The sequence below is a fragment of the Rhinoderma darwinii genome, chromosome 3 (assembly GCF_050947455.1).
Source record: "Rhinoderma darwinii isolate aRhiDar2 chromosome 3, aRhiDar2.hap1, whole genome shotgun sequence".
Taxonomy (NCBI): Eukaryota; Metazoa; Chordata; class Amphibia; order Anura; family Rhinodermatidae; genus Rhinoderma; species Rhinoderma darwinii.
The window spans coordinates 204507978-204532349 of NC_134689.1; the positions used below are offsets into that span (position 1 = coordinate 204507978).

A 24372-nucleotide genomic window follows, 5' to 3' on the forward strand; every position below is an offset into this window, starting at 1 on the left:
TAGAGACAGCAGCAGCGGCGCTGTCTCTATTCCTCCCGGTGATCATGTGACTGGTCACATGATCGCCGGGTGCCGTTAGTGGCAGACTGTTGCTGGGTCTAACTAGACCCAGCACAGCCCTATTAGTGACAATCGTCACTATGAGAGGGCTGATTTCCCCTGTAACTGGGGCTGCTGTGCAGCTCCAGTTACAGTGGAAAAACATGGTGTAAAAGAAAGAAAAAGTATATATAAAGTTCCCCAAAGGTCTTTTTTGACCTTTGAGGATCAGACCACAGTAATAAAAAAATAATAAAGTAAAGTGCAAAAAAAAAATTAATAATAAATACACATAAAATACCCACCCCAAAAAAAATGTTCCCCCCGCCAATCATTGTTGTAACGCTAGCGCTGACCCAATTACCCCAATATAGACATGTAATATATAAAAATTTCCGGTAGACAATGACGATCACAAATAAAAGGTCTATTTTAGGGTAAAACTATGTTATTACCAAAAAAAATTGCTGAAACGTAAAAAAGCTTATTTTTTTACTATTATTTTCAAACTTTATGAATAAAAATTCTAAAATAGCAAAAAAGGTGTGCATAAAAATGATAAAAAACGAAACCTGCATTGTCTACGGAAAAAACGTCGCAAAAATCCCGTCGTTTTAATTTATTTTTTATAAAAATGTGTGTTTGGTGCAACTTTGTAATTACGTTTTATTAAAAAATATTTTCACTTTTTGAGATACAGCTGCTTTGTATCCTGTATCCGTCAGGTCAGCAGGACTGACGGGATCAGTGAAACGGGCCCTGCGCTAAATTATAATCTTAGATGTGATAGATTTGAGGTGGATCCTGCGTGTCACTGATCCTGTCAGTCCTGCTGACCTGACGGATACAGGATACAAAGCAGCTGTATCTCAAAAAGTGAAAATATTTTTTAATAAAATCAATCAATCACACACATACTAATATATATATATATATATATATATAAAATTATGATATAAAGTTTTTAAATGTGTACATAACCTTGTGCCACTATATACAAGGGGGGGCGCTGTGTGCCACTATATACAAGGGGGGGGCGGTGTGTGCCACTATATACAAGGGGGAGCGCTGTGTGCCACTATATACAAGGGGAGTGCTGTGTGGCACTATATACAAGGGGGGCGCTGTGTGGCACTATATACAAGGGGGAGCGCTGTGTGGCACTATATACAAGGGGGGGCTGTGTAGTGCTATCCACAGTGGTATGTGTGTGGCGCTCTTTATAGGGGGGCTTTTTGGTGCTATTTACAAGGGGGGAGGGCTGTGTGGCGCTCTCTACAGGGGGCTGTATGGCACTATCTATATGGGGCTGTGTGTAACGCTCTCTACGGGGGGGATGTGATATATAGTGGGGGCTGTGTATGGCGATATCTATGGGGGTGTGTAATATCTACAGGGGCTGTGTGTGGCACTATGTACAGGGGGCTGTGTGTATGTGGCGTTTTACAGTGTGTGGTATTATATTCAGGCACGCAGTGTTTGGTGCTATTATATTTAGGGGCACAGTATGTGGCACCATGATAACTTTATTTTCGTTTATAGGTGTGGAAATGTTGGAAAAGTGAGGAGACGTCTGAGTGGCAAATTCTGCAGAAATGAGTCATGGCCGGGAGAAGTCGTCATGAGCGCTGGACCGGATGGAGAAGAAAAGAGGAAGAAAACTACTAGAATCTGAGACGTCGTCACCTGTGAGTCACTAGATTTATAGAGAATCTGTCACCTCTCCTGACATGTTTATTATAGGAATCCTTGTATTTCACAAAAAGTCTTTCTGCAGTCCAGGACTGATAGACAATTCCCCTTGTCAGGAGGTTGTGTCCCTGCACAGTGTGATACTCTCAGTATGTATGGACACAGCCCTGTGACAAGGGAAATCGTAAGGCTGGGTTCACACGAGCACATTAACATCCGTAATGGACGGACGTATTTCGGCCGGAAGTCCCGGACCGAACTCAGTGCAGGGAGCCGGGCTCCTAGCATCATAGTAATGTACGATGCTAGGAGTCCCTGCCTCTCTGCAGGACAACTGTCCCGTACTGTAATCATGTTTTCAGTACGGGGCAGTAGTTCCACGGAGAGGCAGGGACTCCTAGCATCGTACATTACTATGATGCTAGGAGCCCGGCCTAATACGTCCATTACGGACGTTAATGTGCTTGTGTGAACCCAGCCTTACACTGTTAATGCTTGCCCAAAAAGGTAGTGTTAAAAATAGTTACGGCGCGGCAGGGCGGCGGTGAGGAAGGGGGGCCAAAGTTTGGGTAACAGCCCAGGGCCCATGGTCTACTTAATCCGCCACTGAGGGAGACAATCCCTTCGCAGAGGATGCCCTGTCCATCCCTAGGAGGTTCAGGCTGGCCTACGTTTTCCCTCCGGTTTCCTTGATACCCAGTGTATTGATGAAAATCAAGCAAGACCAGGCCACGTAAAAGCCATCATACCGTTCTGGCCACAGAGGTCATGGTATTCCTAACTCATTCAGATGAGTCGAGGATGTTTCTGGAGACTTCCCCCAGTGCAGAACTTGGTGTCTCAGAGCACTCAACTCTGCCTGGACCTGAAGAGTTTCAACCTGACAGCCTGAAGGTTGACCAGCCCCTTTTATAATCTAACAGGCTCTTTAATGAATTTATGAAGAACTGCACACAGTCCAGGTCTGGATCTATCAAGAAGGCTTACACAAGGGTCAAATGGATAGTTCCAACCTGCGGATAAACAACATCCTACACTTCCAGCGGGAAGGATTCGGAAAAGGACTGACTCTATCTACCTGAAAGGTCCAAAATTTGTCCAGGTCCATTTTTTTGGGTAAGATCCTTGTCACAAAAGCCCTTGGTGAAAATGTTTCTGAAATGGTCTAGTAGAATGAGACCTACTATCCTCAGACTTATGGCAAAATTAGACTTTGCTTTAGTCCTAAGAAGTTTATGCGCCACTAATCATAACATCTGTCAAGAGAATAGAGGACCTTCAAGCCGTATCACCAGTGTATCCATGCATCAGATTCCTCCATGACATGGTCTTGCTAAGGCTACTGCCAAATTCACTCCAAAGCTCCCTCATTTGTAACCTGAAATCAGGTCAGCTCTCTTCCAGTGTTCTGGCACGTGTCTTCCTCACATGAGGAACATATTCTCCATTCCTAGATCTCTGCTGTTGTCTTCAGATCTATTTGGCTGGAGTAAGAGATTAGGAATGTTGAGAATTTATTGTTTCCTGTAAGAAAAAACCAGTAACAATCCACCGGACCTACCCTGGGTATATGAAGTGTAGAGGCCAGCAGACTTACATTGTTAGATCTCTGTTTCAACAAATTTTTCTAGAGTATATTTCTACTAGAGCATTGGCCACCTCTTGGGCTCAATAAAGTCTTATCCCGCTGGATCATATTTGCTATGCAGCTTGGAGTTTGCACTTAATATTTATCAACCGTTTTAGACTGAATTTTTGGTTCTCCGAAGAGACGGCTCTTGTGCTGTCAATTTTGAGTTCCACCAGTCAAGAGGGCCCTGCCTATGGGGTTAGTTCTTGCTAAATCCCTAGTTGTAAAGGATCTGCCAGACACAGCTTCTGTGTCGACGCCCGTGGGTAATCAGTCTGCACCTGCTCCTAAGTCTGAGAGAGTGACACAATCTTCTACCAGTCAGACTGGGAGGCTGAGGAGTGGGAGAGCCTATCACTGCCTGGCCAGACGGAGCTAGCTCACGCCCTATGTCTATTTATACCTGCATTTCCTGCTCCTCCTTTGCCTGTGATTCTGTTTCCTGGCTCTGCTGCTGCTGCTTGAACATTTTGTCCTCTGCTTCATTTTGACCCTGGCTTTACTGACAATTCTCCTGCTCTGCGTTTGGTACCTCGTACACTCCTGGTTTGACTCGGCTCGTTCACTACTCTCCTGCTCCGCGTTTGGTACCTCGCACACTCCCGGTTTGACTCGGCTCATTCACTACTCTCGTTGCTCATTTGCTGCCGTGGGCAACTGCCCCATTTCCCTAACTTCTGTGTACCCTTCTCTGTTTGTCTGTCGTGCACTTATTGAGCGTAGGGACCGTCGCCCAGTTGTACGCTGTCGCCTAGGACGGGTCGTTGCAAGTAGGCAGGGACTGAGTGGCGGGTAGATTAGGGCTCACCTGTCTGTCTCCCTACCCCGTCATTACATTAGTATTTTTCTGCTGGTAGGACATAAGGGAAGTGTAGATTTTTAACGTTAATCTGTTTTTCCTTAGTCCTAACAGCAGCACAAGCTTTCCGCTCTAATTAAGGCTGCTACTTTATAATAAACACAAGGTGGGAGGGGCTAGACGTCCTTATGTAGGGAGGGGCTGTACTTAATTAGTTTGATTAAATTAAAAATTCCATCTGTCCTACTAGTTCACAGGGGCAGAAATACCCCCATTATTGTGCTGCTGTTAGGACTAAGGGAAACCAAATTAATGTTAGAAATCTACATTTCCAAGAAACCTATGCTGGAGTATCTCACTGAATAATAAACGTATAAAACAGCACCAGCATGCATTAAAGAGGGATCATTGTTAGAAACCAAATATGATCAGCCTTTGTGGATGTTGTAAATTTACATTCTCCAAAAGCATCAAAGATTGGCACATAAAATGAGAATGCTTGGACGGTGTAAAAAGGGTTGTCATTAAAGAGGATCTGTCACATATTTATGATTTCAGTGCCGCAAGTATGAGTCTAAGTATATGACTCACTATTGCTCATACATTTTTTAAGAGATATATGGGAGTGCTCTATGATAAGCTATTGAAGAGCTAGGGGTCATATACTGTTCTTACGCAAGGGCTCTCTTCTGTCTGTGTCCGCCACTGATACCTATTAATAAGGCCTTATTCACACGAACGTCCATGATACGCACGTGAAAATCACGAGCATCGCACGGACCTATGTTTTTCACGCATCACACACCCATTGAAGTCAATGGGTGCGTGAAAATCACACGCAGCACACGAAAGCACTTCCGTGTGTCGCGCGTGATTCGCGCAACAGTAGATAAATAAATGAAGGAAAAAATAAAAGCACTTCCTTCATTTTTTTACCTAAACATCAAAACCGCGTGTCATAAGGATGGCATTTGCGTGAAAATCGCGCAGCCACACACCATTCACTGATGACACACGGAACTGCAATGTGCGCAAAACGCTATGTTTTTTGCGTGCTTAAAACACACACGTTTGTGTGAATGAGGCCTAAGAGAGACATAGATGAACTGGTGCAGGTTCAGATGTGGGTGACAAAAGTAATTAAAGGAGTCAGTGGAGAAATTAGCGCTATGCAGCAGATATTAATCAAGTCTTGCTATATGGCAATATTTCTTGCTATTCTAGCTAAATATTCCTCTATTTACCTGACCAGCTCAGACCATCAGGACTATTAGGCCCAGAGATCTGAAAGAGTGAATCTAGTGAATCTAGCCAAAGTGCATTTATGTTGTTATTATTATTATAGTTTATAGATAATGCTTAAAAAGTTCATACTTATATTCCCCATGAAATAACAATTGCGGAGCATCTTTTCATAGAACTCTTTGTTGTTCCACTTCCCTATCATTCCTACTAGAAATGCATTAAAGAGGCTCTGTCACCAGATTTTGCAGCCCCTATCTGCTATTGCAGCAGATCGGCGCTGCAATGTAGATTACAGTAACGTTTTTATTTTTAAAAAACGAGCATTTTTGGCCAAGTTATGACCATTTTTGTAGTTATGCAAATGAGGCTTGCAAAAGTCCAAGTGGGTGTGTTTAAAAGTAAAAGTCCAAGTGGGCGTGTATTATGTGCGTACATCGGGGCGTTTTTAATACTTTTACTAGCTGGGCGCTCTGACGAGAAGTATCATCCACTTCTCTTCAGAACGCCCAGCTTCTGGCAGTGCAGATCTGTGAAGTCACTCACAGGTCCTGCATCGTGTCGGACACATCGGCACCAGAGGCTTCAGTTGATTCTGCAGCAGCATCGACGTTAGCAGGTAAGTCGATGTAGCTACTTACCTGCAAACGCCGATGCTGCTGCAGAATCATCTGTAGCCTCTGGTGCCGATGTGTCCCCGCTCGTCTGACACGATGCAGGACCTGTGATGACGACACAGCGTGATCTCTCGAGAACACGCTGTGTCTGCACTGCCAGAAGCTGGGCGTTCTGAAGAGAAGTGGATGATACTTCTCATCAGAACGGCCAGCTAGCAAAAGTATTAAAAACGCCCCGATGTACGCACATAATACACGCCCACTTGGACTTTTACTTTTAAACACACCCACTTGGACTTTTGCAAGCCTAATTTGCATAACTACAAAAATGGTCATAACTTGGCCAAAAATGCTCGTTTTTTAAAAATAAAAACGTTACTGTAATCTCCATTGCAGCGCCGATCACCTGCAATAGCAGATAGGGGTTGCAAAATCTGGTGACAGAGCCTCTTTAATAAATTGACAACTGGGTGTTACCAGTTGGGGGTATGTCCCTACACAGACTGACTGTCACGATCTAGGGGTATGTGGACCCACTATACTGCTCCGCCATAGCGGAGAGGCAGCTGACCAAGTCACAGTCTAGGCAAAGTCTATACAAGAAGTGCGTAGCACAAGGGTACCTGAGATAGTCCAGAAGGTGGCAGAGGCCCTGGCACGGATGGGGCTAGATGCGGCAGGTTGCGCTAGACGTGGCGGATGGTACCAGGAGTAGCAAATTACACCACACGTGTTCTAAGAAAATATGGTCCAGGATTGTTATTTCATACGGAATACAATTATTTATTAAAATAGACATGTCAGAATAGGCGACAGGGCCTATTTAAAAATGTACAGAAATTTATCTACAAACTACTGTAAAAGCATGTAGAATGTGGTGTTTGTTTTTAGAGCAATGATTTAGTTTTATGATATAATTAGTTTCTAATGTAAATAAAGATAGCAGTGTTTGCTGTGCACATACTGTAAACCTTGAGCGCCTGATTATTTAGACCAATTACTGTTTGATGGTTGTTAAAATGTCCCTCAAAAATAACCAATGCAAGTGTGTTTACAAAACTGATATTCATAGTCATTGTCATTAACCCTTTCGCTACCAGGGTTTTTTGCACATTTTGCACCTCTGGTAGCCAGGACAATTTTCACACTCTTGACATGTACAAATTAAACCTAAATTGCAAAAAAAAAAAGAACGAATATTAAACCCTCATACTTATTACTTTTCTGAAAGCAGACACCTGGCCAGTCAGTATTTTATACATGCAAGAAACGTCATGCAATCTTGTATTAAAGTGTAATTTTTTTTTAAAAATGCATAAAAAATTATATTTCTGGCTAAAACTGTGACCAAAGCAGAAAATTATATACAACACACATACTGAAAATCAAAGTACAAAGTGCACCTAAAACTCACATACAAGCAGAGGTTTATACACAAAAACAATGCAAAAATAATAGATCAAGGTGTGAAAAGTTCATTTATACCACAATCATCTGCATCAATAAGAGCTTGTGCTCTCAAAAACACTGAACACAGAATTTATAAAATAATACCTCCACACCATAACCACCATAGTGACTGAATAATACCCACATACTGTTACTGAATAATACCGCCGCACCATAACCACATAGTGACTGAATAACACCCTCATACTTTTACAAAACAATAACGCCACACCATAACCACATAGTGACTGAATAATACCGCTATACTGTTACTGAATAATACCTCCACACCATAACCACCCACATAGTGACTGAATAATACCCCCATACTGTTACTGAATAATACTACCACACCATAACCACATAGTGACTGAAAAATGCCCCCATAATGTTACTGAATAATACCACCACATCATAACCACATAGTGACTGAAAAGTACTATGCCACACCATAACCACATAGTGACTGAATAGTAGCCCCATACTGTTACTGAATAATACCACCACACCATATCCACATAGTGACTGTAAATGCCCCCATACTGATACTGAATAATACTGCCACACCATATCCCCATAGTGACTGAAAAATACCCCATACTGATACTAAATAATACCCCCATAATGTTACTGAATAATACCACCATATCATAACCACATAGTGACTGAAAAATACCCCCATACTGTTACTGAATAATACTGCCACACCATGACCACATAGTGACTGAATAATACCCCCATACTGTTACTGAATAATACCATCACAACATATCCACAGTTACTGAAAAATACCCCATACTGATACTAAATCATACCCCCATACTGTTACTGAATAACACCAACACATCATAACTACATAGTGACCAAATAATATCCCCATACTGTTACTGAATAATACCGCCACACCATATCCACATAGTGACTGAAAAATGCCCCCATAATGTTACTGAATAATACCACCACATCATAACCACATGGTGACTGAATAATATCCCCACACTGTTACTGAATAATACTGCCACACCATAACCACATAGTGACTGAAAAATACCACCATACTGTTACTAAAAAAACACCACCACACCGTAACCACATAGTGACTGAAAAATGCCCCCATAATGTTACTGAATAATACCACCACACCATAACCACAGTGACTGAAAAATACCACCATACTGTTACTGAATAATACCACCACACCATAACTACATAGTGACTGAATAATATCCCCATACTGTTAGTGAATAATACCGCCACATCATAACCACATAGTGACTGAAAAATGCCCCCATAATGTTACTGAATAATACCACCACATCATAACCACATAGTGACCGAATAATATCCCCATACTGTTACTGAATAATACCGCCACACCATAACCACATAGTGACTGAAAAATGCCTCCATAATGTTACTGAATAATACCACCACACCATAACCACATAGTGACTGAAAAATACCACCATACTGTTACTAAAAAAACACCACCACACCGTAACCACATAGTGACTGAAAAATGCCCCCATAATGTTACTGAATAATACCACCACACCATAACCACAGTGTCTGAAAAATACCACCATACTGTTACTGAATAATACCACCACACCATAACTACATAGTGACTGAATAATATCCCCATACTGTTAGTGAATAATACCGCCACATCATAACCACATAGTGACCGAATAATATCCCCATACTGTTACTGAATAATACCGCCACACCATAACCACATAGTGACTGAAAAATGCCTCCATAATGTTACTGAATAATACCACCACACCATAACTACATAGTGACTGAATAATATCCCATACTGTTACTGAATAATACCGCCACACTATAACTACATAGTGACGGAAAAATACCCCCATACTGTTACTGAATAATACCGCCACACCATAACTACATAGTGACTGAATAACACCCTCATACTTTTACTAAACAATAACGCCACACCATAACCACATAGTGACTGAATAATACTGCCATACTGTTACTGAATAATACCTACACACCATAACCACATAGTGACTGAATAATACCCCTATACTGTTACTGAACAATACCACCACAGCATAACCACATAGTGACTGAAAAATTCCCCCATACTGTTACTGAATAATACAGCTACACCATAACCACATAGTGACTGAATAATACCACCATACTGTTACTGAATAATACTACCACACCATAACCACATAGTGACTGAAAAATACCCCCATACTGTTACTGAATAATACCACCAAACAAGAATAACATTTCAAGGGAAAACAGCTCCTGATTTTCAGATGTTTTTTAAAGGGAAGGTGTCACGAAAAAAAATTATGTTATTAATGTTATTGCTTTTAGTATGTCATTAAAATTAATTTTATTTATTTGTGTTTTTTGTTGTACTTTTTTCTTTTTTCTTTCTTTTACTTCTCTATGGGGGCTGCCATTTTTTTTTTCATCTCTGTATGTGTCGATTAACGACACATACAGAGATGGAATACGGCACATACATCCCCATAGAGAATGCGAATGGGAGCCGTTCCATTCACTAAAGGGTACGCCGTTTGTGTGGGAACGGCGCATGCGCCGCTCCCACACAGTCCAAAAAGAAGGTCTTCGGCAGAGCGACATCCGGCGCCATTTTCATGTGGACCGAAAGCCGCGGCCGGACAGTAAGATGACTACTTCCGGTCGCGGCTTCCGTCCATGTGTTCAGAAGCAAGGACTAGGAGTGGAGGGAGCGGAGGCAGTGACAGCGGCGGCGGCAGGAGCAGGTAAGTTATGTTTGTGTATGTATGTTCGTGTTAGGGTATGTTCACACGAGGGCTTCCGTTACGGCTGAAATTACGGGGATGTTTCAGCCTGAAAACATCCCCGTAATTTCAGCCGTAACGGCATGTGCAGGCGCTTGAACGCCGCGTCAATTACGGACGTAATTGGCGCTGCTATTCATTGGAGTCAATGAATAACGGCTCCAATTACGGCCAAAGAAGTGACAGGTCACTTCTTTGACGCGGGCGTCTATTTATGCGCCGTCATTTGACAGCGGCGCGTATATTACGCCTCGTGTGAACAGACAAACGTCTGCCCATTGCTTTCAATGGGCAGATGTTTGTCAGCGCTATTGAGGTGCTATTTTCGGACGTAATTCGGGGCAAAAACGCCCGAATTACGTCCGTAAATAGGCCGTGTGAACATACTCTTATACTGTCAGATTACCACTGTATCTAATCCTCCTACACTGTGCATTCGCTCAAAAAATGGCGGCACACAGTGTGGGAGGTTTGAACATTCAACCCCCTTCTTTCTCCTGGCACTAGCCAGGATAAAGGAGGGTTTTTTTTTTGAGGACACTAGAGCGAGTGTGTCTTCTCCAATTTTGCAGCATAAAGCAATGAGGTTGCTTTACCACATGCCAATGCTGCAATTTTGGGAATTTGTCCCTCTAGTGACCAGCACATGGAAATGTTATAAATTAGAATCTAATTTATAATATTTCCTGACGTGAAAAAATTAAAAAAATTAGAACAATGTGTAATCATTTATATACTAATAGTTTAACTAAAAAAAAAATAAAAAAATTTTCTAGCGACACATTCCGTTTAAGCAACTCACGTTTTTCGCTATGTTTTTTAAGGCTGTTTTTGAAGCTGTTTTTCTATAGAGCCAATGAAAAACGGCTCCAAAAACGGCTCAAGAAGTGACATGCACTTCTTTTTCGTGGGCATTTGGAACAGAATGCCGTATTTCCCATTGCAATGAATTGGCTGATGTTTGGAGGCGTTCTGCTTCCGTATTTTCTGCCGTTTTTTGGCCGTTTACAGCCCGAAAAACGGCCGAAAATAAGCCGTGTGAACAACGTCTAAAACGTCTTTTTTTCCAATCTGAACAAGCCCAATTTTTCTAGCCTTTCATTGCAGGCTGGGTTCACACGACCTATTTTCAGGCGTAAACAAGGCGTTTTACGCCTCGAATTACGCCTGAAAACACGGCTCAAATACGTCGGCAAACATCTGCCCATTCATTTCAATGGGTTGGCCGACGTACTGTGCCGACGACCTGTAATTTTACGCGTCGCTGTCAAAAGACGGCGCGTAAAATAACAGCGTCGTCAAAGAAGTGCAGGACACTTCTTGGGACGTAATTTGAGCCGTTTTTCATTGACTTCAATGAAGAACAGCTCCAAATTACGGCCGTAATTGACGCCTCGCAAAACGCGAGTACGAGCAATTACGTCTGAAATGCAGGAGCGGTTTTCTCCTGAAAACAGCTCCGTAATTTCAGCCGTAATTGTCGATATCGTGTGCACATACCCTAAGCAACAACTCCCATCCCATTTTATAATCTTGTTGCCTGCCTTTGAACCCTCTCCAGTTCTCCTATGTCCTTTTTACAATGTGGAGCCAAAAACTGAATTCCATATTCTAGATGTGGCCTTACAAGGGATTTATAGAGTGGTAATATTACATTTGAATCCTGGGTTTTTATCTCTCTTTTTATACACCCTAAGGTACTATTTGCTTTTGCAGCTGCTGCTTGACATTTGTAATATTGTTTTACTTGTTGCAAATGCTTTATGCTATATGTTCACAATTACAAATTACAAATATTGCCTCCCTTGTTATATCAATTCTTGTAGTGGTTATAGTTTACATTGTGAAGGAGATCAAGGACTACTGAAAAAAAAAAAAAGCCTTTACCCATCCCAATTGAAATTATTCTGGTGAGTTTATTGTTTTTGTCATTCTATAATAACATAATAAGTAGTATTAATGTGAGTTTGCCAGTGTATAAACCTTCAACACATAATTGTATAACAAGAATGTGTCTGAAATGTATACAGCAGTAAACTCACATTAATATGTAAATAGGAGTTGATAAGTTGGATAGGCTTTTTTTATTTTAATTTTGTGTTAATTAAACAATAAAAAAACTTTAACCCCTTAATGACCGCCCACCGTCTTTTGACGGCAGACAGTGCAGGTCCTTAATCTACAGCGATGTCTTTTGGCGTCGCTGTAGATCAGGCTGATGAGCGCTCTTGTGAGTGCTCATCTTCTAAGTAGGAGCTGTAACTTACAGCTCCTGATCTTAGAGCAGCCTGCTGTATATAGTTGGGGTCGGAAAACTTTTCAGACCCAAGCTGTTTAACCCTTTGATCGCCACGTTCCGTGACCGCGGCATGATCAAAGGGAACTCTCCTGTTTTATTGTGTCAATGGAAACCTGATGTCATAATCAAAGGCCAGGGAATCCCTGTGCAATCAGCCCTGGGGACCTAGAAATTACTCCAGGGCTGTCTGTTCAGTTTGCCTGCTGTTAGGGCACACAATGTGCTGCCCTAACAGCGGCCTGTGTCAAAGTGACTCAGTATAATGTATTAGCATATAGGAGTGTGCTAACACATTATAAGTAAAGAATAGACTCGTAAATAAAGTTATCCCTTACTTGGATTAGAAAAAAGTAACAAAAATAAATAAATAAATAAAAAAAAATCCCCAAAAAAGTAATTCTTTTGCGCAAAATATATTTTATTGCCCCTAGATTAAATAAAAACAAAAAACCTACACATATTAGGTATCTAAACGACCATAATAACCTAAAATAATTGTTTTCTACCCCCAAACTGTGGGAAAAATAAAACAATTTCTCCTGCATAAAACAAGACCTCATACAGCCACATCAATGAAAAAAGAAAAAGTTATGGCTGCTGAAATGCAGAGAGGTAAAAACTGAAAAATGTAGCTGGTTATTAAGATATTTTTAAGCCTATCATTAAGGGGTTAATGTGCCATCTTTCCCTCTTGTGATTGGTTTATATGATCTTGACAAAAATGCATTCATGCTATTGACACAAGTTAAACTCAACCTACAACCTAACGTGGATGGGCGCTGCTTGACAGTTCCCCAACATTGCCATTGGGGTGAATGTTACGTTTGCTGCTTATAATAATTTGTATCTGCATCATATCTTTACCACTAAAATAAACAAATTAGCAATAGAATACATGACATTTGCTGTAAAAAAAAAAAGACACTGTTTACTGTTACTTATATCTGTCTGTTTGCTTGAATCTGATTGACATGGTATGCTCTGTAAATAATTTCATTGAGCTTTAGTTCCCCCACATCGTGACAGCTGTTATTCTGTCTGTAGTGCCCTCGGAGCAGGCTCATAAGATCTCAATGCATGGTATTCACTTTTTTATTGAGCATATCCATTCTGATTCTTTTCACTTAATACAAAAAGTGTAGAAAAATGATAAATAAATATTTCTGCATGATGGAACTAAAATGCTAATGTACACGTACTCCAAAATTCTGGGTAAAAAGAAGTCAAGGTGTCTGAACTTAAAGGGGTTTGCCATGATTAAATATTAAATGTCTCTGTTAGATCAAGCAAAACATAAAATATTTGAATTGGAATTATTTGTCAATTCCCTGTCTGTTTAGTTTGTTTATCAGGGTCACAGTATAACCATTGTATGTTGGGAAATGAATCCTGCTTGTGTCAGCCATAGAAGCAAATTCTGTTTACATTTTTGAAATTCCAAAAATTCTATTATTATACAAGTCAGAATCATACAAGTCCAGCTCTTGTTCAGCTTCGGATGGTCATAAATGATCTCACTGTATGTATATGTGTATATATATATCTTCTCAAAGTTCCTTTTTAGATTTTCATTTTAGACATATGTATTGCAATGCCATTAATACAACCTAATATTACTTTATAAGCCCCAAGTATGCTGTGATAGCAAATATTGCATGAACAGACATCTATAAAGACAGAAATATCTATGTAAGTATAAGAAAACGTATCCTCATGTTCGCTGTTATAGTATATGGACATTCTCAATGGATTCCTTCACTGTCCATAGATATCTGGGTCAAAGGGGTGACAATTTTCAGATATCCATCTCCTGTTTTCTTTGTCGTCATTGACGTCTTCAAAGAGACACTTATAACTGCTGTAAGTCCTTTTCTGCTTATTTCTTTCGTTTGCTTGATTGATTATTTTACAGTGAACATTATGGAAGTTATTTTATTATAATATGTTGTATTTTAGGTTGGCTTTAATGCATTGTGGCTGCGTTAAAAACACAATAAGGCTCTAAGAAAAATAACAAAATTAGTTATAAGGGGAGAATTATGTATGGCACCAGTAAGTCTAATGATCTATGCCTGAAATGATCGCATATATGATACAGGTTGAAAGATGATGTGTTAAATGCTTCATAATGTGTTTATGTACTTAATTTGCTACTAAGCATAATGATATGTATAGTAATGTAGAACAATGGTATTAATGGTATACTAAATTATGATGACATGTCACCAGGGTGGGAACTTACTGACAGGGAACCAGGGGATCCTCTGATTTCCCTTTCTCGTATAATAAGTTGTATTGACTATGTCCAACAAAAGGTAAACTCATCTAAAGCTGGCTTTGGGGCAGATCACTTGTCGATAGCGTTTATCACCTTTAATTTATAAATAGTCTATTAGTAATAACTGATCATATAACCTATGTATGAAATTATAACAGTACATGGGCATCTTATGTATATCCTGACACCTTCAGAATCATTGTTTTTAGGGACCCAAGATCCAACACTGTTTTTATAACACGCTGCTTTCTTAAGAGGGTTTCTTTGCTGTTTGGTTGAAATGCATTCCATCTCCTAAATATACACATTTGTCATTTTTAAGAAAGGTTTGGTAGAAACATTAAATGATTATGAAGTGTCTGATGATGAAGAACTGAACACTAACAGAATAGAAGAGCTGGATGGGGCACCAGAACTGCCCATTGTTGTAAACTGGAATAAGGATCTTCCACTTATTATCCAGGTTCCAAAAATTGATCCTCACAGCTTAATTCTGGATTTGACTAGTGTCATTTATTGATATGTCTGGAATGAAGGCCTTGAAAGCAGTAAGTACTTAGCAGTAATACCTCCCCGAAGTAGACAATTATGTTCTGTTGATGACGCCTTTACCTATACATTCTTATATAGTAATGCCGTTTTCATAAATCCACTAGATTCCCTTTAGCATAGCATAGCATAGCTTTACCTGTAAGAGTTTTTTTATTATACTGTATTGAACTTCACTTTTGCATACATTTCACTACTAAGTGAAGCCATAAAATATAACATTCTGTAAACAATTTCTACTTTTATGGTCTTGGTGGACTAGAGGGGAACAAAATGATCCATGCATCTAGACAGGACTGCTTGCACCAGAGAGAAGCGAGGGAAAAAAATATTGGCTGATTCTTCCGTACAAAATGCATTGCGCATGTTAAGAATACTGAGCAGCGGAAGGCATGATTGTTCTTGTAGTACATATAGTGTATGGAGTACATTGCAGAGAATTTATATCTACTACCTAAATGCATCCTAATAAACAATAACACTATATAAATACAGCACACTTTGTCGTTTTTTACTGCCCATATACCTGTAAATAGCCCATTGTGATTTCCCAAAGGTGTCCTCTATGGTTTGACATAACTTGACACTGAAACTATGAGAATACAATCTATCAGTTTTTATTTTCGAACATGAGACATATAATCTTTCAACCTTTCCCCCCCAGAAAATTGATTTAAGCAATGAAACCACACTGCAGGTATTGTCGATAATGAATATGATTAACCAAAATTCCTCTCTCATGATGATATTTTCAGTACATACAGTATATAACAGCTTTACACAGACCTGAAAAATATCTTTATTTTATTTAGGTATTAAAGGAATTCAACAAGGTTGAAGTTGACACATACATTACCAGGGCTGACTGTAAGTAGAAATCTATAACTTACACTATATTAGCTCATTGTTTAGCGTAATGTGAACAGTTGATCATTGTTTAGCGTAATGTAAACATTTGATTTCAATAAAAACGAATAAGGGCCTGTTCACATCACCGTTCATTTCCGTTCCGGGGTTCTGTCAGAGGGTTCCGTCGGGTGAACCCCGCAACGGAAAGTGAAACTGACAGGACAGCTTCCGTTTCAGTCACCATTGATCTCAATGGTGACGGAAACATCGCTAATGCTTTCCGTTCGTCACCATTCCGGCTGGTTTCCAGTTTTCCGACGGAATCAATAACGCAGTCGACTACGCTATTGATTCTGTCGGAAAACCGGAAACCAGCCGGAATGGTGACGAACGGAAAGCATTAGCGATGCTTCCGTCACCATTGAGATCAATGGTGACTGAAACGGAAGCTGTGCTGTCAGTTTCACTTTCCGTTGCGGGGTTCACCTGACGGAACTCTCCGACGGAACCCCGGAACGGAAATGAACGGTGATGTGAACAGGCCCTAACACCAATTTTGTTATTTTCCCCCTTCACTATCTTCAAGCGAGGTTCCAACTTCTGAGTTTTGTCATGTCAATGTTACCCTCAAATTGCACCATAGTCCTAAATCTAGAACATAGTAGCATTTGTGTGTGATTTTATATTTATAATTCCCCCTACTTATGTATTTATATGCCGTGTACACACTGTGCATGGAATGTGTACAGCTCCTTAGTACGGAACCGCACAGCATTCGTATGGAGATATTCTTGCCTAGAAGGAATGGTGAAAAGCTCCAACCATGACATGTGATGAAGCATGTCGGATATGTATGGAATACGCACATACAGTTATATAGTCATACAGTAAATGCCCCATGCACTTGTATGGAAGCCCTAAAATTGAACCATAATGCGGTCATGTGTATGAGGCCTTATGCTGATTGCTTGGGGAGGAATAGCTCTTTATACAGCATTCAGACAGGAAACGTATAACTATCCTGTGCCAAGAATAGGATTGGCTCAGCCAGAACAAAGCATGGAAACCTTTCTCAAAGTCTTTGTTTGGGAAACGGGTGCCCTGCTTTGTTCTGACAGGAGCTGATCCTCTTCTTGACATTAAATATACAGCACCCATATGTAGATGTAGAACAGTACATGTCTGTACTGTTGGAGCACACCTCACACTGTCTTTTTTGCTGGTCTTTTTTTCCTTTCTGCAGCAAAAAAAAATGTAAATGATTTATCAATGTTCCGCAGCTGGAAAACTGGAGTAAAGCCCTGCTAGGCCTAGGCAGTTTTGGGTCAGTTTTTCATGTTTTTTTTTTTTTTCGTTAGCCAATATTGGATCCAAAAAAGAAAAGGACATAATCATTCCTTTATAGTTTTCTTCCAGTTAGGATCTACTGCTGTTTTTTTCTAAAAGTGTCCAAAGAACTGGTCTGCCTTTCAAAAGGGACGTTGCAGGGATTGTACAAGGACGTGACTTAAAAGTAACTAATATCAGAATATTGTCTCAGGCTGGGCTCACATATATCTTTGCACTTTATACATGGCTGGATAGAAAAGCGTTGCATGCAATATTTCTCTACCCAGCTCAGGGAGACGTCCAGCGGCAAAGCTGATAATGCCGGACAGAAAACTGTCTCCATAGAAAACAATGGGAACAGTTATGTCAGCAGTTTCCCTCTGGCATTTTTGTAAAAAAGACTGGTGGGCTGAATATATGTGAAGGAGGCCTTGCAATAGTGGAGCAAAAAGAGGACACTTCAGACCTGGTGTAAAAAATCAGCCCACTTTATAACAGGAAATGTTGTATCATCAGTCTTGTAATATTTTAAGATATATTTTGCAGACAACCTTCACATTAATGACAATTGTTACAGTATAGGTAAATCTGCCCCAGTGTTTGCTATTAGTTTTCCAATACAATGTGGTTCTAAAATTAAGATCATTGTCCAGAGGGGTTCTACATGACCTGTAGTGTCCTGAACTATCAGGCATTCATCAGATAGTCTCTTACTACCGTATGTCTATATATGACAGAGTTCTTGAATGTTATTGCTGTTTTTCATTTCGTTGCTTGGTGTAAGGGTTATTCCCATCTTAGACATTTATGACATATCCATAGGATATGCCATATATTTCTGACATGTTGTGGTGTATTTGTTGAGAACACAGATCCCCCAAACCTTGTCTCGCCTGATGAGGAGGCAGCTGGCGTCCACATCCAGCCGGAGAACGAGAGACGAGCTACAGAAACAGCCAAACAAGCTGTAAAACAGCTAAATGTGGCAGCCGCTTTAGCAGACAGACTGGGAGTCTGAAAACTTCAGTTTCCTGATAGGTATGGGTCCGTGGTAGAACCTGCACTTATCAGATATTTGTGACATATGCTGTGGATATGCATAAATGCCTGAGATGGGAATACCCCTTTAACATCCAACTCGCATTGTTTAATTTTACAAATACTCTCTAGGTTCAATCTTGGATAAATTGAAGAGAAGCGAAGATTTGGACAAAAATATTAAAACATCAATATCGTACATCACGGTTCATGATGCTGTTTTACATGTACTAGAGGAGAAAGGTTTGGAAAATAACTCAAAGGTAACTAGTGCACTAAGTATTACATACAGACCTTAGAATTGTTAAATAGGTACAAAAGACACATGTCCATCAAGTTCAACCAAGGGATGGGGAAAAAGGGAAGGGATGAAACAAAAATTCTATACATTGACATAAGATCTGATATTTTTTTGTTCTAGGAAATTATCTAAGCCTTTTTTAAAGCCATCTACTGTTCCTGCTGTGACCAGCTCCTGCGGTAGACTATTCCATAGATTCACAGTTCTCACAGTAAAGAAGGCTTGTCGCCTCTGCAGGTTGAACCTTTTTTTCTTCAGACGGAGGGAGTGCCCCCTTGTCTTTTGATGGGGTTTTACATGGAACAGGTTTTCACTATATTTCTTGTATGGGCCATTCATATATTTATACAAGTTAATGATGTCCCCCCTTAGTCATCTCTTTTCAAGGCTAAATAGATTTAATTATTTTAATCTTTCCTCGTAACTAAAATTCTCCATGCCCCTCATTAGCTTCGTTGCTCTTCTTTGTATTTTTTTCAACTCCAGGGAATCCTTTCTATGAACTGGAGCCGAGAACTGAACTGCATATTCTAGATGAGGCCTCACTAATGCTTTGTAAAGTGGCAATATTACATCCCTGTCCCACGAGTCCATGCCTCTTTTAATACATGACAATATCTTGCTGGCCTTAGAAGCAGCTGATTGACATTACATGCTGTTATTTAGTTTATAATCTACAAGTACATCCAGATCCTTCTCAATAAGTGACTCTCCCAGTATAAATCCCTCTAGGACATATGCATGCAGATTGTTGCTACCCAGATGCATAACTTCACATTTATCTACGTTAAACCTCATTTGCCAAGTGGACGCCCAAACACTTAGTGTGTCCAAATCCACTTGCAATTTACTAACATCTTCTATAGACTGAACAATACTACATAGCTTGGTGTTATCTGCAAAAATAGAAATAGTGCTATTAATCCCATCCTCTATATAAATAAGTTGAATAATAGTGGTCCCAGCACTGAACCCTGGGGTATACCACTTATAACCGGGAACATTCAGAGTAGGAATCATTGACCACAACTCCCTGGATACGGTCCTTGAGCCAATTTTCAATCAATTTATAAACAAAACTTTCTAAACCTATAGATCTTAATTTATCCATTAGAAGTCTGTGAGGGACAGTGTCAAATGCCTTTGCAAAGTCCAAAAACACTATATCCCCATTGGTCGCTCTGTCAAGGCTTCTACTCACCTCTTCATGAAAAAAAATCAGGTTGTCTGACAACTTCTGTCCTTGTGCTGGCTGTCACTTGCAATACTATTTTTTGTCACATACTCCTGTATATAGTCTCTCAATAGCCCCTCAAACATTTTTCCCACAATGGATGTTAAGATAACTAGTCTATAATTACCCGGGGAAGACCTAGAGCCCTTTTTGAAAATAGGCACCACATTTGAGCTGTGCCAGTAACTTGGCTCTATACCAGTCATTAGAGAATCCATGAATATTATGAAAAGGGGGACAGGAATAACTGAATTAACTTCTTGAACCGCTTAATGCACTATCACGTACTATTACGTCACGGGCGTTGGCCTGTTAACGTGAAATGCCGTACTATTATAGCATTGCGTTAACAGGCTACTGTGTCTGTAGACACAGTTTTAAAGTAGGGAAAGCTTAACACTATCAACTGCTGCAAGGCCAGGACTGGAGATAGGCTCCGATCCGGCCGATTAACCCCTTAGATACATCGCTCAAAAGCGCTAACAATGACCTCCTGGTCTGCCATCTACGGAAGCCCATTAGGCCCCGCCCAGAGGCGGAGACTAATAGGCTTGCTGACTTCTCTAATGCATTGCACTACGTGGGTAGTGCATAGTGCATTGCATTAGAATAAAGATCAGAGGGGCAGGCATTCAAGTCCCTTACTGGGACAGAAAAAAAGTTAACAAAAATATTGTACAAAAGTAAAAAAATTAGTTAGAAGTTTCAAAAACCAAAGCGGTCTTAAAAAAAAGTACACATATTTGGTATCACCTCATTCATAACGACCCAAACTATAAAACTATAATGTTATTTTTCTTTCACGGTGAACACCAAAAAAAACAATGTCAGAATCACTGTTTTTTGGTCACCACCTCTTCAAAAACATAAAAAGTGATCAAAAAGTCATATGTACCCCAAAATAGTACCAATAAAAACTAAAACCCTGTCCCCTAAAAAAAACAAGCCCTTACACGGCTGTTTTGACTGAAAAATAAAAAAGTTATGGCTCTTAGAATATGGTGACATAAAAAATAGATTTTTTTTTTTAAAAAAAAGTGATTTTATTGTGCAAACATAAAAACTATATACATTTGGTATCGCCGTAATCGTATCGACCCGTAGAATAAAGTAAGAATATCATTTATAGCCCACGGTGAACAATGTAAAAAAAAATAATATAGAAAACATTGTCAGAATTGCTGGTTCTTGGTCACATTGCTTGCCAAAAAATGGAATAAAATGTGATTAAAAAAATGTGCCCCAAAATGGTACCATTGAAAACTACAGATTGTCCCGCAACAAATAAGCCCTCACACAGCTCCGTTGGAGAAAAAAAAAGTTCTGGCTCTCAGAATATGGCGATGCAAAATTTTCAGAGCGTTCCTGAAGCGGATAAAATTAGGCACCATTTGGTGCGACAGTGGCCACATATCTGCGGATTATTATTTATTTACAGCATTATTATACCCTCTTATTATGCCCTGATGTCATCCGCACCGATTACATATGTCCCCACATTATAAACCAGGGGCGTAGCTAGGGGGGGCAGGCGGGGCATGTGCCCCGGGCGCAACCCGGTGTGTAGGGAAGGGGGGGGGCGCCGAAGAGTGTGTGTGTGTGTGTGTGTGTGTGTGTGTGTGTGTGTGTGTGTGTGTGTCTCTGTATGTGTCTCTGCATGTGTTTGTCTCTTACATCTACTGCAGGTAACATCTACTGCATTATCTGTACTGTGTGCTAAATTACAATCTCAGCTCTGCTACACAGTACAGATAATGTAGTAGATGTTACCTGCAGTCCTATGTAACACCACAGATAACACAGAGATAACTCTCTAAATACAGATAGTAGTGTTACCTGCAGTCCTATGTAACACTACAGATAACACAGTGATAACTCTGATTACAGATAATGTAGTAGCTGTTGTCTGCAGTCCTATGTAACACCACAGATAACACATTGTGCTAAATTACAATCTCAGAAACACCGAAAAAGGCCATACTTGCAAATGGACACAGCCAGGCCAGAAATGCTGATGAAAGGGCGAGCAGGTGCTTTAAATAATAATAGCCACTCCCACTAGTCTTGAGGGGAGTGGTGTGTGGTGCATGGGATGTGTAGTAAGAAATAATAAATGAATAGTGTGTGTGCAAGTGTAATACTATAAGTGAAATATAGGGGGCAGTAATAAATGAAGTGCCTCAATAGAAATAAATGGATAATGGGGTGCAAGTGAGTGAAACATGGAGGGATTACAATCACAAATTACAATCTCAGCTCTACTACAATGTGTTATCTGTGGTGTTACATAGGACTGCAGGCAACAGCTACTACATTATCTGTACTCAGAGAGTTATCACTGTGTTATCTGTGGTGTTACATAGGACTGCAGGTAACACTACTATCTGTATTTAGAGAGTTATCTCTGTGTTATCTGTGGTGTTACATAGGACTGCAGGTAACATCTACTACATTATCTGTGCTGTGTACATATGTGCCTGTGTGCGTATATATGGGTCTGTTTGTGAATGTGTCTTTGTGCTTGTATATATGTGCCTTTTATGTATTTGTATATGTCCCTGTCTGTGTATTTATCTGCCGGTGTGTGTGTGTGTGTGTGTGTGTGTGTGTATATATATATATATATATATATATATATATATATATGTGTGTCTGTGTCTGTATGTCTATATATTTACCTTTATGTATGTATTCCAGAATGTGTGTATGTATATATGCCTGTATGTCTAAATATCTGTCTTTATGTATGTACAGTATATATGTTCCAACGTGTCCATATATGTGGTTCATTTTTGGTTTGTGTAGAGGGCGGCAATAGAGAGTCCCGCACAGGGCGCCATCCAACCTAAGGCCGGCCCTGGTTGTCACCGACCCTAGTCAGAAGAAACTCTGCCGCTTCCTGCGCCGCATGACCTCCTCGGCTCCTCCAGTAAGTCACACCAGGCAGAGCGGAGAGTGGTAGCAGTAGGCTACCGCTCACCGGTCTGTTCACAGTGTGGCACTAAGTACAAGGGGTGGGAGTGTGGCGCTATTTAAAAGGGGGGGAATGTGGCTCTATTTACAAGGGGGGGAGTGTGGCGCTATTTACAAAGGGGCAGCGGGCTGTGTGTGGCACTGTCTACAAGGGGGGGAGTGTGCTGCTATCTACAAGGGGGGAAGCCGGCTGTGTGTGACACTATCTACAAGGGGGGGAGAGTGCCGCTATCTACTAGGGGGGAGTCGGGCTGTGTGTGGCACCATCTACAAGGGGGGCTGTGTGTGGCACTATCTACAGGGGGCTGTGTGTGACACTATCTACAAGAGAGGGGCTGTGTGGCGCTATCTACAGGGGGCTGTGTGTGGCCTCTTTAATTTATTTTCTTTTAATTTATTTTTATGTTAATTACATTATAGAACTACATCGCTTGCAAAATGTAGAAATGCTTTTATACTTGTTACATTAAAAAAGTTGTGAAAAAAAATTACATCTCATTGATTGGTAGGGAAAGAAAACATGGCGAGGGGGAAGGAGATATCGGGAAATAAGTTTGGGGGGGGCGCCAATCTGAGTCTTTGCCCCGAGTGCAGGAGAACCTAGCTACGCCTCTGTATAAACTAAAACACTAATAAAACCCACACAGAACAACTGCCAAGCAAAATCTGCGCTCCAAAGGCCAAATGGCGCTCCCTCCCTTCTGAACCCTACAGTGTGAACAAACAGCAGTTTACGTCCACATATATGGCATCCCCATACCTGGGAGAATCCGCTTAACACTTTATGAGATATTTGTCATCGGTGGCACAAACTGAGCACAACATATTGTGGACTAAATTGGCATATCAGCGGAAAATAGCAATTTTCACTTTGCATCATCCGCTGAGCATTAATTTTGTAATAAAAAAAACACCTGTATGGGGAAAGTGCTCACTACACCCCTTAAAATGCCTTAAGGGGTGTAGTTTCCAAAATAAGGGTCACGTCTAAGGGGTTCGTTTTACTATTTGACCTCAAAGCTCTGCAATTGTGGGCCAATGCTGTGAAAATCATCAAAATAGACCTCAAATGCGCATGGTGCTCTTCACTTCTGGGCCCTGTCATATGTCCAGGCAAATGGTAAATGCCATGAGGGGTGTAGTTTCCACTTCTCAGGGGTTCCACTGTACCAGGTACCTCAGGGGTTTTTCAAATGCGACATGGAGCCCAAAAAACAATTCAGCAAAATCTGATTGCC

General features: G+C 40.5%; 1 protein-coding gene across 3 annotated transcripts in view; it reads left to right on the forward strand.

Annotated features, from left to right (window-relative positions):
• The window catches only part of LOC142747958 (chloride anion exchanger-like), an 85066-nt gene that overhangs the window by 37645 nt on the left and 23049 nt on the right, over positions 1-24372 (forward strand). Inside the window, exons 2-6 of one of the 3 annotated variants that reach the window (XM_075855066.1) lie at positions 12111-12194; positions 14209-14443; positions 15184-15409; positions 16223-16277; positions 18759-18889. In XM_075855066.1, coding sequence (XP_075711181.1) covers positions 15383-15409; positions 16223-16277; positions 18759-18889 — 213 coding nt within the window. In that variant the 5' untranslated portion in view covers positions 12111-12194; positions 14209-14443; positions 15184-15382. Of the gene's footprint in view, positions 1-12110; positions 12195-13749; positions 14444-15183; positions 15410-16222; positions 16278-18758; positions 18890-24372 lie in introns of those variants that run through there. The other 2 variants (XM_075855067.1, XM_075855068.1) reach the window with 2 other exon arrangements.